Below are 15745 nucleotides of genomic sequence, written 5' to 3' on the forward strand. Positions count from 1 at the left end.
GGCCATTTGGAGAATGAACCAGTGGATAGAAAACTTCTCTTTGTATTTAACTCTGCCTTTCAAATAAATAAATAAATCTCTTTTAAAAAAAAGAAAAGAGAATTATAATAATAAAAAATCAAAACACTTCTGAAATAATACTAAAGTAAATTTAAAAACTGTAAATGTATCTCTTTTCTTGTTTTTTAAGTTACTTTGTAAACTTAACATAATCCTCATAAATATCAAAAGAGTTTTATAATGGAGTTATACAAATTGGTGCTGCAGTTTATTTAGAAACAAGAAGCATACAACAGTAGCTAGGAAAACACTGAAAAATTAATACTACAAGCAGGAGACAAACTGGCAGGCATCTTAACATACGGGCTTTTAGTTCATTCCTCTGAGGCCTAGAAGCAATGACACTCAGTACTAGTGAGAAACCCTAACACCCAGTTTTTCTGAGAACTGTTCTCCAGAAAAGGAACCAAGTATCCATGGAAACAGGATTGATTCTGTGGCTAGAGCAGTGTAAACACAAGATGAGTCCAAAGGTGAATTGTTCAGAAAAAACTGATGAGAATATGTCAAAGATTGCAGGAGCCCTCTTGAAAGAGCTTTCAGTGGCCACATCTGGGACAGTTTGATAATCATGGATTATATCCAGTAGAACTAAGTAAATACCTGTAAGTCATTTACTGATAAATAATTGAATAAGTAAATAGGACTGTTCTTTCAGTGTAATTCCAATTAATAAACTGTACATAGAAGGAAGGAATCATGAAAATAGAAAAACCACCAGAAATGCAAATAAAAATGCTGAGTTAATGTGGAAAAAAAATGATGAGAAACAGGATATTTGCATAGTCTCAAATTATCTTCTTACAGATTTGTTTACTACAAAAAAAAATGTTACTTTACAGTAGAGATACTTGGCTGACACCAGTAAAACAAGCGATTGAAACGAATCCCATCAATAGTAAGACGTTAATATTGAGCATTGTACTTGGCACTAATGTCTTGTGATGCACTGAAATGTAAAGTCAATGTTGCACTGACATATAAATGCCCTGAGAAGGGCGGAATTTTGTGGTATGTCTGCCAAAAATGTCTGACCTTATTTTAATGGTGATAATGCATGAAACAAACCTAACTGGGAGATGTTCTACAAAGTAACTGTCTGGTACTTCTTGAAATTGTCAAGATTATTTAAAGCCAGTAAGAAAATGGATAGAGGAGGCAAAGATAACAAAATGCAGCATGGGATCCTGGATGGGATCTTCAGCCATATAAAGAACATCAGTGGGATAATTGGTTTGATTAGGATTAGGTCTGTAGATCAATTTATAGTTCTTGCATCAACATTAATTGATTTTATTTAATTCTTTTTTTTTAAACTTTTATTTAATGAATATAAATTTCCAAAGTACAGCTTATGGATTACAATGGCTTCCCCCCCCCATAACTTCCCTCCCACCCTCAACCCTCCCCTTTCCCGCTCCCTCTCCCCTTCCGTTCACATCAAGATTCATTTTCAATTCTCTTTACATACAGAAGATCAGTTTAATATATATTAAGTAAAGATTTCAACAGTTTGCCCTCACATAGCAACACCAAGTGAAAAATACTGTTTGAGTACTAGTTATAGCATTAAATCACAATGTAGAGCACATTAAGGACAGAGATCCTACATGATATTTTTTTAAGAATTAATTTTCTATGCAATTTCCACTTTAACACCAAGTTTTTTTTTTCATTTTCAATTATCTTTATATTTTATTTAATTCTTAAAATTAAATTTTTTGAGTTGTTGCTCAGTAGTTTTTAAATATGTATGCTTCTAGTTCCTGTACTTTTTGACTTTATGATTTTTATTGCCAAGCCAAGCTGATTCTCTTACTTTTCACAACTATGTGTGAGTTCTGTTAGCTGACTATGTGAGCTTCTTTCTTCACTTGTAATCCCTACTACTGGGAGGTACTAGTAAACAATAGGTAATTGTAGTCCATTTTTCAAACTGATTAGTAGATTATAGCATTAATATAGTGTGTCACAACCAGCACTTTAAAAATTTAGTATAGAAAAAAACAGTACTTATCAGAGTCAGATTTTATTTCACGGAACTTAGGGAGTTGCACATGTATGTGTGGCATGTTTACTTGCTGATCACATACAATACATATTCTTGGTCACAATCATAAGAAGTTTGAAAGCCCCAGCTTTAAGAGCTATTGGCTTTGTGAAAGTAGATGAAATTGTCAAAAGTACTATGTTGTAAGGACAAGGAATAATAAGAAATTTAGAGTGTTTCATTTTATACTGTGGGACACTTTGGGGCCAGAGGTCAGGAGGCTATCCAGAAATAAAATTTTACTGGGCTTAACAGTCTTAACAATTTGGAGTTTTGACGGCATACTGGTCCCAGTACTGACCTCCAGAAAAATGATTTAAATACAAATACATGGTATGTCTATAAATTTGTTATGGTACCAAAATCTGCTGATTCAAAGGACAGGATTTGGCTGTAAAATTTAAGATTGTCCTGGAAATTACTGAAAAGCAAACAAAGCAGAAAAGCCCTGGGTGAACCAGATGGACAGAACAGAGCAATTGCTGCAGAGGCAGGAAGTAGACTTGTCCCACTGCTGCTGTGGGCCACTTTCCAAATGCTCCAGGGAGGAGCCGGATCTCTATCTTTTCTCTATGACTTCTGCACTTCCTCTAAGAAAAGTTTGAGTCCTGTGCTATTTGCTGTCTTGTAAGAATGAGTTTAAAGTGCTGTGCGATGGTGTCTCAGCAGGTGCTGCAGCTTTTTTGGAGAGAGGAGACTATGAAAATATTCTCTGGAAAAGGCCTTTATTATTAACTTTTTTACATGTTTGAATTTTAAGGAAATGTGTTTGTAAACAATGGACAAGAAATGGTTTTATGTCTGGCTCTGCCACTAGTTATGACTTAGTCATTGCCAAGCAATTTTACTTTCATGATTTCATTTTGTGTCTTCTGTGAAATAGAGGAGGCTATCACTGGGTGATGGGAGAATCAGATGGGAAAGAAAAATGGGAAGAACTGTGGCCTGCACGTAGCCCTTAACAAATGAAAACAGTGATGTCATGTTACTACTTTTTCTCTAATTAGTAGAGGGTTGTATGATGAGGAGGCTTCTGTAGATGAACCATCTCTTGGCACAGTCAACAATTTTTTTATACAAATATTACCAATATGTCTAAGGGAGAAACTTGGATAATTAGCACATCAGAGTGAATTGAGACTGAACTCAGTGCTTTAGGAATTTAGCTGTTTTTATTCGGTTGAAAGCAAGGAGTGAAGCTGGTTATATAACCTATTTATTGAGTGCAACTGTTATTCATACTGCGGTAATTTTGCAAGGCTAAAGAAGTTGTTCTCGGTGGTGAAGGATGACACCTGGACCATTGCATCAAGTTCATGTCTTCTGCTGAAACTCTGGAGGTGGGAAGAAGGAATATTTCAAGGGAGTGGATGTTGAATTTAATTTTCCTAAGGCCATTATATTCAAAAAACCTTTTTAGTCTAACAGTTTGCTCTCTGACCATTAGCTGGCAAGGCGATTCAGCCAGATTTTAGGCAGTTTAAATGATATCTTTTGAAACCAGTCCATGTAGGTTTCTTTTTTTTTGGGGGGGGGGGGAAGGAGGTGATCCCCATGTGACTTGAACACACAACCTTCTGACCCATGTAGTTTTAACTAACTTAGTTTTATTTTCCTGGAAGGATATGGTGCAGGATTTTTCCCCCTCTTACTTTTCCATGAAGTATATATAGTTCTATCCGTACAGGCAAGTTTCAAAAAAATGAGAGGATAGGTCTTTTTGTAAATCACTTTCCTCCCTTCCTTCAGATGCTGTGAGGGATTTTTAAAGTCCCTTTGGCAACTTTCTAGATGAACATTGCCTTGTCAGTGTTTTTAAAATGATATTCCTCCTTTCCCTGGACTAAAAATATGCAAACATCATGAATTCATTCTCTCTTCATGTGCCTGTAACCATGTATTTCCTAGAGAATTGTATTTTAATGAGATTGTCAGATGGTTTCTCAACCAACCTTAGTCCGTGATATTTTAGGGCAATAAAATGTATTTCTTAACGTTTTAATTTATTCTAATTCTACACGGAAGAAGTTCTTAACAGGATATTTAAATCAGATGGTATAAATGGGACCTAAAGAAACACTCATAAAAATACTTTAAAGAACCATGGTGCCGATCCTGGTTTCCTTCCTAGTTCAAAACCATTTCAGAAACTGCATGAATGACCTTCATTTTCTTCTCTGTAGCACACATGACTATAATTTCCCATGACTATTTATGGTCTGTACAGCCCTTCTCTAACTTCCTTTTTTTTTTTTAAATGTCAACGGAATATGTGTTTCTTTAATGGAAAATGTTCTATTTTTGGGAAGCTGCTTTTCCTCAGATAAGTTATGGAGTTGGTGTGTGTATGTAAGTGTATATGGATGTGTAAGAGTGAGGCAAATAAAATTAGTGAATTGAGAGCCTGAAATGACAGTCCTGGTGAGGACTCCTAATAAATCCTTCTTTTTATCCAAGATTACACATGAATGTACCTACTACTAGCCACATTTTTTCCTTTTTAAAAATGATTTTGTGGCCGGCGCCGCGGCTCACTAGGCTAATCCTCCACCTTGCGGCGCCGGCATACCGGGTTCTAGTCCCGGTCAGGGCACCGATCCTGTCCCGGTTGCCCCTCTTCCAGGCCAGCTCTCTGCTGTGGCCAGGGAGTGCAGTGGAGGATGGCCCAAGTGCTTGGGCCCTGCACCCCATGGGAGACCAGGAGAAGCACCTGGCTCCTGCCATCGGATCAGCGCGGTGCGCCGGCTGCAGCGCGCCAGCCGCGGCGGCCATTGGAGGGTGAACCAACGGCAAAAGGAAGACCTTTCTCTCTGTCTCTCTCTCTCACTGTCCACTCTGCCTGTCAAAAAAAAGATATATATATATAAAAAAAATTTGTTCCTTTTCCCCAACATATGGCAGAATAGGCCTGAACCAAATGCTGACGGTTTCAACAAGAGAGGTGGTAAGAGTTAGTAGGATGGATCCTGGGATAGGAGGCAAGGCAGCATTGACCCCACTAACTCTCACAGAACGCCGCCCCCTCCCGGTCACCGCGCCTGTCCAGTGGGACGTGCATTGTGCGGGAGGGTCAGCTCTGACTCACAAGCAGTTGGCACAGTCCATCCCTGCCCCATCCTTCTCATTCCTTTAGAATGATTGGGAAGCCGACCGCAGTGAGGGTTCTGCTTCAGTCCCCGGCTTTGCATTGTGCATTTTTCTGTCTCACAGTAACTGCAAGAACCGTGTAGCCTTTAACAGATTTAATTATCTTAGCTGTGAAACTATTCTTTATCTTTTATCTGTTGTTCACTTTTATCATGTGGAAACTGGCAACATATATGTTATCTTGCTTTTTTTTTCATGTAAATTTGATGGAAGTATTAATACAGAAAAGTGGCCCTCTTGATGAATTTTCTCAAAGTGAACACATTTGTGTAACCAGCAACCAGACCAAGAAACAGTATAATATGAGAGGTGTTAGACACCCTCCCCTGGCTGCTGCCTTCCTGATTGCCTAGAAGTTACCCTACCTTGACTTTTATTACGATGGGTTAGTTTTGTCTGACTTTGAACTTCATAGTCACAGAATCATGCAGTGTATCTTCTTGTGCCTGGCTTTCTTCACTTAACATTATATTTGTGTGAGATTTATCCCTGTTGATGCAGCTGTCTGTAGTTCTTCATTCTCATTGCTACATAGTATTCTATTGCTTTAAATATAGAGCAAATGATCACCTGCAGTTGTGAATGTGTCAGTGAAATGTGGTTTGGATGTGGTACTAAAAAGGACTTAGTCATAATGTGATTTAATTGCATTATGATCTAATGCCTAATTGGCTACTAAAAGAACCCTTTTATTTGAAAATAGCAGGTGATTGTTTTTCTCTTCCTTAAGTCAGAATATTAACTTTACGGTATCACTTTCCCCTCCACTCACCATCAGCTGAAAACATACCCTCCTTTGTGCCTCCACTAAATTTAATTTTTTTAATTTAATGCACATTTAATAGCTATTGTGTTTATCATAAATAGTGGGTCAAGGATCCATCCATATGCCTGCTAAATCAAACTTCTTGAAACCTGGCCGTTTTTACATTCATGTTTCTCAGCCCAGCTTCTAGGATGCCTGATATTGATCAGAATTTTTTAGGTTTGTTGAGGATTCTGAAGAGCTCTGCCTTATTAATGAAATTTTGTTGCATTTTGTCATTGTAGCCTGAGATTCCTGAATGCATCTGCAAACAAACTGGAGACCCTTCCTCCAGCCACACTTTGTGAAGAGACGAGCAGTATCTTACAAGAATTGTATTTGACAAATAACAACCTCACAGACAAATGTGTGCCCTTGTTAACAGGGCATCCCCATCTGAAGATCCTTCACATGGCCTATAACCGACTTCAGAGTTTTCCAGCAAGGTAAAGGAAAGTGATTGATGTTTTTAACTGCATTTGCTTAAAAAGAAAAAAAAAAAAAAACTGTAGCTAGAAAGGGAAAACACAAAAGCTGCAGTGTCTATTTCCCAGGTGATGTAATGCTTGTTCACTTGTTTCTCTCTCATTTACAATTGTCTTTTATACAGACTGTAACATTCCCCCAAGAAGAATGTATTGATTTTTCTAATGTGAATGTATCCAAAGGATGAAATCACTAGAATTTCCTTAATTTTTTTAATATTTCCTTATTTATCTGAAAGGCAGAGTTACAGAGAGGCAGAGGCAGAGAGAGAAAGGTCTTCCATCTACTGGTTCACTCCCCAAATGACCACAACAACTGGAGCTGGGCTGATCTGAAACCAGGAGCCAGGAGCTTCTTCCTGGGCTCCTAAACAGGTGCAGGTACCCAAGCACTTGGGCCTTCTTCGACTGACTGCTTTCCCAGGCCATAGCAGAGAGCTGGATCAGACGTGGAGCAGCCAGGACTTGAACCCATACGATGCCCATAAGAGATGCCAGCACCACAGGTGGCAACTTTACCTATTAACGCCACAGTGTCAGCCCTTAGAATATTCTTAATGGCTTGAAATAAAGTATGTTGTTTAGTAGGTTAATTTTTTTCCTTTGCCTCTTTTTAACCAAACTGATTTTTTTAAAGAAACATTAATATAGTGTGTAGACATTAGAGTATAAAGTGGGAGCCTGAATTATCTTCATTAGCTACCAGCTTTAGTTTTTGTGCTCACGGTGTAGAAAGCAGTGGTGGCTGTACAGTCACTGTGTGACATTGCAAGTTACAGCTCTCAGATGATCCGTTTTTAATTTTGAGGAGCAGTGGCATTGTGTTTAGCCTTGAGGAGGGAGTCTACACTCTGTTTTATTTTATTTTATTTCCTACACTTTGTTTTATTAGCATTTGTCCAACAGGTTGGAACTTGGAACACACACCCACACATCAAAGCAACAAACCCTCTGGGATTCTCCTGTTGACTAGAGCTCAGCACTGGGGCTAAATCAAAGTACTAGCACAGCTGCCCTCTGCTGCCAGCAGGGCTACCACTCCATTTTTTTTTTTTTTTAATAGTATTTATTTGAAAGGCAGAGCAACAGAGGGATGAGAGAGAGAGAGAGAAATCTTTCATCTGTTGGTTTACTGCCCAGGTGGTCACAACAGCCATGGATGGCTGGGCAAAGCTGAAGTCAGGAACTCCATCGGGATCTCCCACATGGGTGGCAGGGGTCCATGGACTTGGACCATCATTAGCAGGATGTTGGATCAAAATCAGAGCAGCTGGGACTGGAACTGATGCTCCAGTATAGGGTACCAGCGCCACAAGTGGCAGCTTAGCCTGTTGGGCTATAATGTTAGCCCCTAGGGCTACCAGTCTGTCAAGCCGGGAGACTGGGATTGGGTTCCTGGCTGTCCTGGCCCAGTCCTGGCTATTGTAGGCATTTGGGAGGTAAACTGTCAGAAAGAAGATATCTCTCTCTCTCTCTCTCTCTCTCTCTTTCTAATAAATAAAAAAGTTTTAAAAATAAATGGAAGAACTCAGTGTTCCATTTCCAGGGATGAGTATCTAAACCCTGTGGGAGAAATGAACATCATTTCTAATACTAAGGACATCCCCCCAGAGACCCATGCCAGGTCAGTCTCCTACTAAGTACAGAGAAGTTTTCTACATATCTCATAAAATTCCGTCTTGGTATAGTTTCCCTCTCTGGGGGTTGTGATGTGGCACAGTAGGTCCCCTGTCAAGATCTCAGCTTCCTAGGAGTAAGGACTAGGACTGTGATGCCCTGTCTCCTTCAGCCTCAGGTCTGGCTCCAGGTCTGTCCCTCAGTAAACACTCAGCAGCTGGCTTCTGAGTTGAAGAACGTGCTGCAGAAATCAGGTCATTCTTTAGCTGTCGTCTTTCTTTCTTTAGCAACTGTTAATTCTACACAATAACTACCACTTTTTATTTTTTAAGATTTATTTATTTATTTGAAAGGCAGAGTTACAGAGAGGCAGAGAGAGAGAAGAGAGGTCTTCCATATGCTGGCTCACTCCCCAGGTGGCCGCAACGGCCAGAACTGGGCTGATCCAAAGCCAGGAGCCAGGAGCTTCTTCCGGGTCTCCCATGCAGATGCAGAGGCCTAACCACTTGGGCCATCTTCTACTGCTTTCCCAGGCCATAACACAGAAGCTGGACCAGAACTGGAGCAGCCGAGGCTCAAACTGCAGGTGGCATCTTCACCTGCTTACGCCACAGCACTGGTCCCTGTCTTCTTTCTATGTTGAGAGATGGAAGCATGTTTAACTTTCCTTTCTTGAGTCTGATTTCTGTACCTTCAGTCATTTTTCATGCCTCTTACATGGTCGTTTCTCCATACTTCTTTCTGAATAAGATAACTCCCAGAAGGCCCAGGGTTGTTGGAATGACCTCTGAACACAGCCCCTGTTGCTCACCACTGCCTTATGATTATGAGTGGTCATTGGACTTTGGGAAGTGAGGTTTGAGGAGGAAAGATCTTACATTGAACTATGGTCCTGGTCTCTTCTACGTCCCCTTGAGTTTTCCGTGCCAATGAAAGAAATCATACTCTCAAACTAAGCTCTTTTAAAGCAGTTATATTGGATTAATGCTGCCTTTTGACCCATTTAAGTAGGATTTTCATTGGAGTTCAGACTAAGCTACATAGCAAAGAGATTGTTGCCAAGGTAACTTAATTTAGACACAGACTTTAGGAGGAAAAGGACATCATTTTTCTTCTTGTTGCCAATTTAAGAGTTGAAGCTACATTTTTGTTCTGTAGTGGGAAAGAAGGTGTTAAATACTTTGATACTTGAAAAAGTAGTGACAAATCTTATTTGTAAAAATGACTATTATAAGTGGATCTTTAAAGTCATAATAAAATTATTCTTTTGTATCTCATTTTTTAAAAATTGCCTTGTACTTATAACTCCCTCACCCCTGAATTTTTTCTCTTTTAGTAAAATGGCGAAACTGGAGGAACTTGAGGAAATTGATATCAGTGGGAATAAACTGAAAGCCATTCCGACAACTATTATGAATTGTAGGCGCATGCACACTGTGATTGCTCACTCCAATTGCATTGAAGTCTTCCCTGAAGTTATGCAGCTCCCAGAAATCAAGGTGTGTGGTTTTCATTTCATGAACTCTGAGCTCAGGTCAGCAATGAGGTCTGTTTCCGTAATTCATCATTTCAGGATATTTGCAGCTTTGTTGCATTTACTCAGAATGAACACTCCCAGTAGACCTTGTGCCATCTTTCCTAACTGGCTGAGTGGTAGAAAGATTGTGTACCTTTGCTATGTCCTGTCCCTACCTAATTCTGTGACATGAAGCTGGCCACATTGCCACCCACAGCTTCTTTCCTATCTAACAATACTTGCCCTGCTTATTTCCAGGGTGGTTATGATGCTGAATGAGTCAGGTGTGATAGTTTGAAAAAGTTTATGCTCCCATACACACCTTTCTCCCCTCCTAACTCACCTAGTTAAATAGCACAGTAGCCAGTTAGTGGTCATTCACTTTATGTAGACTTGGCGGCATTGCTGTCACCAGACATTCATTTAAATGGGCAGAATGCATATTCTTTTCATTTGATAGTGATACTTTGAAGTATTGAAAAGTAAAATGATTTGTGTAAATGAAGACAGCACACTGGTGGCAGATAGTTTGCAGTTCCTGGCTCTTGACTTGGAATAGACTAATGGAATGAAGCTGTTTAGTAGAACTATCTATCTGACCACGTTGTAGTACTGTTTGGTTTCCTGTGGTTGTGGGTGGGCTACAAAGACATAAAGTTCTTCGTATATCATGTAATTTTTCATTTGTATCTTTAACATTTTTAATTATCAATTTTGTGCTAATAAAAATTAACTGGGGGTTATATTTTTGGGGCATACCCTGATCTCTTAACAAGGACAAACACATACTTAGCCACTCTCCAGTTTTTAGACAGAAGCCTTATGTATCAGATGTGGGAATTACATAAACATTTGAAAACATTAAATACTATGTATAATTTTTCATCATACCAATTTTTATACATTTATGTGGTTGTAGTATGTACAAACCATCTTGAAAGTGTGTATGTTTACTTTGTCATAAAATATTTTACTTTGAATTTTAAGAGTACCATCATATATCACTGTGCCATTTTAGAATGCTTTTTATATAAACTTGCAGAAATGTTGTGCTTGTACTTCTGTATAGTACATTACACAGTGATGAAAGGACAGGGTTCTGAGTTTCAGGGAGGCATAAATAGAATTGGATCTCAGTTGTGTGTTACTGAGCTGGTCTGTTTCTTCATATGTAAAATTAGGAATAGTATTTCATTTACAATATTGTTGTTAGAAAGAAAGAAATTCATGGAAAGCAATTGAAATAGTAGTGGCATAGAGGAAGAACTCCCTTAAATGTAATTAGCAAAAGTTCGGCTGTTATGTTGATTATTATATAGAGCAACTATTTTGCTCAACAAAATCTAGGAAATTTAGCTGAAGCAAATACTTCTTTGCTTCCAGTGCAGGAAAGTTGTTGACAGCCAAGTTTTCCAGAGTTGTAAGCTGCCCCCTCCTTGCTATAGCAGCTGTGCAGTGCTGCCTTTTACAGGGGCTCATCACACTTATCTGTGTGTAATGTGCAAGGTGATTGATCAAGAGTGTAACATGGCCGGCGCGCGGCTCAATAGGCTAATCCTCCACCTGCAGCGCTGGCGCCTCGGGTTCTAGTCCCGGTCAAGGCACCGGATTCTGTCCCAGTTGCTCCTCTTCCTGTCCAACTCTCTGCTGTGGCCTGGGAGTGCAGTGGAGGATGGCCCAGGTCCCTTGGCCCTGCACCCGCATGGGAGACCAGGAGAAGCACCTGGCTCCTGGCTTCGGGTCGGCCGCAGCAGCCATTGGGGGGTGAACCAACAGAAAAAGGAAGACCTTCCTCTCTGTCTCTCTCTCTCACTGTCCACTCTGCCTGTCAAAAAAGTAAAAAAAAAAAAAAGTGTAACATAACAGGGACTCGAGATTAACTTCCTATTTGCTGCTCTTAGTTTCTACACCTGTCTTTGAATGTTAAATAATTCTTATGTTTAGGTTAGATCATTTTTTTGTTTTTGTTTTTGCTTTTAAAGTATCTAGTTCAAAATACAAGTTGATATTTTAAATTTTCAGTTTTTGACTAGATTTTGCTAAATATGATCTTGCTATGAAAATGAAATCCTTCCCCAGACCTTTGCCTAAGTTCTTGGATTCCAGAACCAGTGCCTTCTGGTTCTGTTGTCTTCTCTCTGTACCTCGCTGTACAACTCCTCTTAAAAGCCAGCGCCACAGCTCACCAGGCTAATCCTCCGCCTGCGGCACTGGCACCCCGGGTTCTAGTCCCAGTTGGGGCACCGGATTCTGTCCCAGTTGCTCCTCTTCCAGTCCAGCTCTCTGCTGTGGCCCGGTAGTGCAGTGGAGGATGGCCCAAGTGCTTGGGCCCTGCACCCTCATGGGAGACCAGGAGAAGCACCTGGCTCCTGGTTTCGGATCAGCGCATTGCGGCAGCCACAGTGGCCATTTGGAGGGTGAACCAACGGAAAAAGGAAGACCTGTCTCTCTCTCACTCTCTGTCTGTCAAAAAAAAAAAAAAGAAAAAGAAAAGAAAAAAAAAAAAAAAAAAGATGTTCTAAAAAAAAAAAAAGTTTACTTCTGATGTGGCTTTTTAAATGGTGTTCATTCTTTTATTCACTATTGATTCTCTTCCTCCTCTCTACAGCTATTATATCTTAGCATTTTGCTTCTGTTAACAATATCCAGCCCTTTTTTAGTAGATAAGATTATAGTAGATGCTAGGTTTGTTTTTAATTTTGGGGGGTATAGAGAGTTTGAACAATATCAGGCATCCTTTGAATAAAAAAAACCATAAATTTTGCATCCCTGGACAGATAGTATTATTGAAAAAGTAGTAATTAAATTGTTTTAGAATTCTGAATTGATATTTTAGTGTTCTATCATATAATATTTCAGGTTATCATATACATGTTTACACACATTTAAACAATCCAAAACAAAATTCCTGGCAAAAAATACTTGTGCTATCCTAAATGATAAGTATACTGGGGAAAGCCTTCACTTCAATCTGAGCCCTACAGCAGGTTTTTAAGGTAATTTCATCCCTGGGATAAGATATTCTAGCTTACACTGAAACGTTGTTATTGAATTATACCCTAGAATATATGCATACTGCATGTTGAAAACAAAGTGCAATAGTTGTCAGTTGTGAAGTAGCTTGTAAGGCATGAAGATCATGACAGTTATAAAATCTTGGTAGGTAACAATTTAAAAGGGATAATACCATGATGTATTTAACTAGCTAATTCTCTCCAAATAGTCTTTCATTTTTAGATATTAAAGGAAATTGTGGGGTAGGCATTGTGGTGCCACAGGTTCTTCCGTCGGTTGACACCAAGTGCCAGCCAGCACCTTGCTTCTGATCCAGCTTCCTGCTAATGTATGGTGAGAAACAGCAGATAATGACTTGAGTGCTTGGCCCTTGCCACTCGTGAGGGAGACCCGACGGAGTTCCAGGCTCCTGACTTCAGCCTGGCCCAGCCTGGGCTGTCGAGGTGTAAACCAGGGAGGGCAGATGAATCATGCCCTCACATTAGCTCGCTCTCTCACTCTGTTGTTATGCCGTTGAAGTAAATGAAAATACACAAATAAGTAAGTAAACTTTTAAGTGCTTATTCATAGCTTTGATGTCAAAGCTTTAAAAACAATTATTTAAAAGAGTAAACAAGCCTTGCTACTAAAATATGCTAAAATGTGTTTCTAAAGAACTTGAAAAATTAGGCTACAGTTTTTGTACTCCTAAAATAGAAACAGTGTGCACTGTTTTATCTCATAAAATTAGGTATTACTTCTTTTCCATTTTGGTACATTTAGTGAGATCTATTAAAATGATCATCAGGTATCAAATTCTGTATTTAGATAAAGAGATCATATAACTTGTTAATAGGGAAAAATATATTTTTCAGAAAGCCTAAATAGATCTAAATTCATAGTACTTTGTTCCTTAGTATTATTATCTTCAGTTTTATTTAATATTTTAAATCAGTCTTCTGACCCTGGACCAGCAGTCCCCTGTGTTACTAGAACAGGTCGTGTTCTGTTCTGATTCTAAAATAGACTTCCTCTGGATATAGATTACCTCTCAGTCCACTAAGGAAAATCTTGATCCAAGTCACCACGTAAGCCATAGTTGGTTTAGAAAACCCTGGGCCTAAGCCCACTCTTAGACCACTCCTGGGTGATGAACTTTAGAAGCAAAGATGACCAGGAATATGGCCCTGGGTTGTCCTTCTGAAGCACATAATGATCACACTGCTTGTGTCATAGTTCTGCAGTAGAACCCAAGCTATTATTTAATTTCTAATTGGGGGCCTGTACTTACCCCTTTTGTAACATGTTTTAAGCAGATGAATTAAATGTGGAAGCATGATGAACTAAATTTGTAACTTGGTGTTTTAAACACCGTATCAGTAACTTCTTAATCAAATTTCCATGTTCCTGTGGCTTCTTGATTTTAAGAACAGCATCTTTTAAAACATTTTAATTCTCTTCAGAAGACTGTTTTCATGTTGGTGCTATGTAATAATAAGCTACTTGGACAAGTTGAGTGAACTCGTATCTAGAATCTGTGTTACTTTAATTGGGAAATGGAGTATGAAGTTTTTTTAATATGCCATACTCCTGAGAACAATGCCTTCAGGAAGTTGGACAAGTAGACCTCCCTTGATACAGATCAGCTCGCATCAACTGGAGAGGAAAACAGGATCCCAGAGTCACCATGTAGGCCAGACTTGGCGTGGCTGGACCTGGCCAAGCCCTGATTGTTGTTGTTCTTGTCGCTAACTTGAGATGAAAGAGCCAATATCAGCTCAGCAATAAAAACTCAAAGAGTATGGGGAAATTATCTGGGTCATAGTGGAAGAAGAAAGAAGGATGAACCCTTGAAGTGGGATGATGGAAAGGAAGAAAGGTCAGGGATGAGTTAGTTAGGTGTCGGGTGGTTGGAATTGTGACCTAGTAGGCCTAAAAGATCAGCAAGGCATCTATAATGCATCAAAAAACCAGAAACCAAGAGCAGCAATCATCATGGTCAAGTCTTATTGTTTTTCAATTTAAGTTTCTGTAGATTTTTAAGGTCAAAGCTAGGCCCTTTCCAACAAAACACTGCATATGTCTTAGCAGCGTGGAGGGAGTGTGTGTGTGTGTTTGCGTGTGTGTGTATTTCTATTTGTGTGTGACTGATCCTCAGTAACCTTGTATATTGAAGGGTATCTCTTTTGAGCACTGTGACTGCTTCCTCAAAAGAAGTAGACTTTGAGGTGGTCACCACATATCCCTAAAGGTAAAGAGAGATGCACTCGTGGACCCAGAAATCTGGGAGTTAAGTCCCTCTTTCCATCTAAAATGTCATGCATGTTTTGTGTTCTACTTTTTGCCATTTTTGTTTGTTTTAGTATAAAAATAATGACTTTCTTCTATCATCTTTGAGTAAGACTGAAGCCCCAGAAGCATGTGCCAGGTGCCCTGTAACTTTGCAATGTCCTACTGAGTACCCCAGGGACACACATAGCCAATCTTAGGAAGTAATGGTGGGGGCAGGCATTTGGCACAGCAGCTGAGAGATCACTTGGGATGCCTGCATCCTGTATCACAGTACCTGGGTTTTAGTTCTGGCTTAGCTTCTGATTCCATCTTCCTTTCAATGTGCAGTCTGGGAGGCTGCAGGTGATGGCTCAAGTTCCTAGGTTTCTGCCACCCATTATGGGAGATCTAGATTGAGTTTCTAGTTCTTGGCTTCAACCCCTGCTCAGCCCAGACTAAACAGGCTTTAGATCTGGATTGGGAGGGGAGGGGTTTGGAATAGGTTCAGCCAGGCTCAGTCAGTTAATAGGTTTACTTAGATATATGTGGATCCCACAGCAATGATCACTTAGCCTTTTATAGCATGAAGAATATATTATAGTTTAAGAGAATTTGACTGAAAGTCATCTTTGGCGCAGTAACACACATGTGAAATTTGTTTTATTACTACAAAGCTAAATTGCCCTAGTTCTTACATAACTGTAAAGGGGAGGAGGTGGTATCATCTGCTTCTCCATCCTACCCTCTGCTCTCAGTCCCAGACATCTTCAGCCACATCAGCTGCTCACTATGAGTTTTCC

The 15745-nt window shown here is 39.6% G+C and overlaps 1 protein-coding gene across 1 annotated transcript in view; it reads left to right on the plus strand.

The window, feature by feature from the left end:
• PHLPP1 (PH domain and leucine rich repeat protein phosphatase 1) overlaps positions 1-15745 on the plus strand; it is a 237815-nt gene that overhangs the window by 196082 nt on the left and 25988 nt on the right. Inside the window, exons 11-12 of the mRNA XM_062201773.1 lie at positions 6308-6508; positions 9501-9663. Coding sequence (XP_062057757.1) covers positions 6308-6508; positions 9501-9663 — 364 coding nt within the window. The remainder of the gene's footprint in view (positions 1-6307; positions 6509-9500; positions 9664-15745) is intronic.

Source organism: Lepus europaeus, chromosome 9 (genome assembly GCF_033115175.1).
Source record: "Lepus europaeus isolate LE1 chromosome 9, mLepTim1.pri, whole genome shotgun sequence".
NCBI classification, from domain to species: Eukaryota; Metazoa; Chordata; class Mammalia; order Lagomorpha; family Leporidae; genus Lepus; species Lepus europaeus.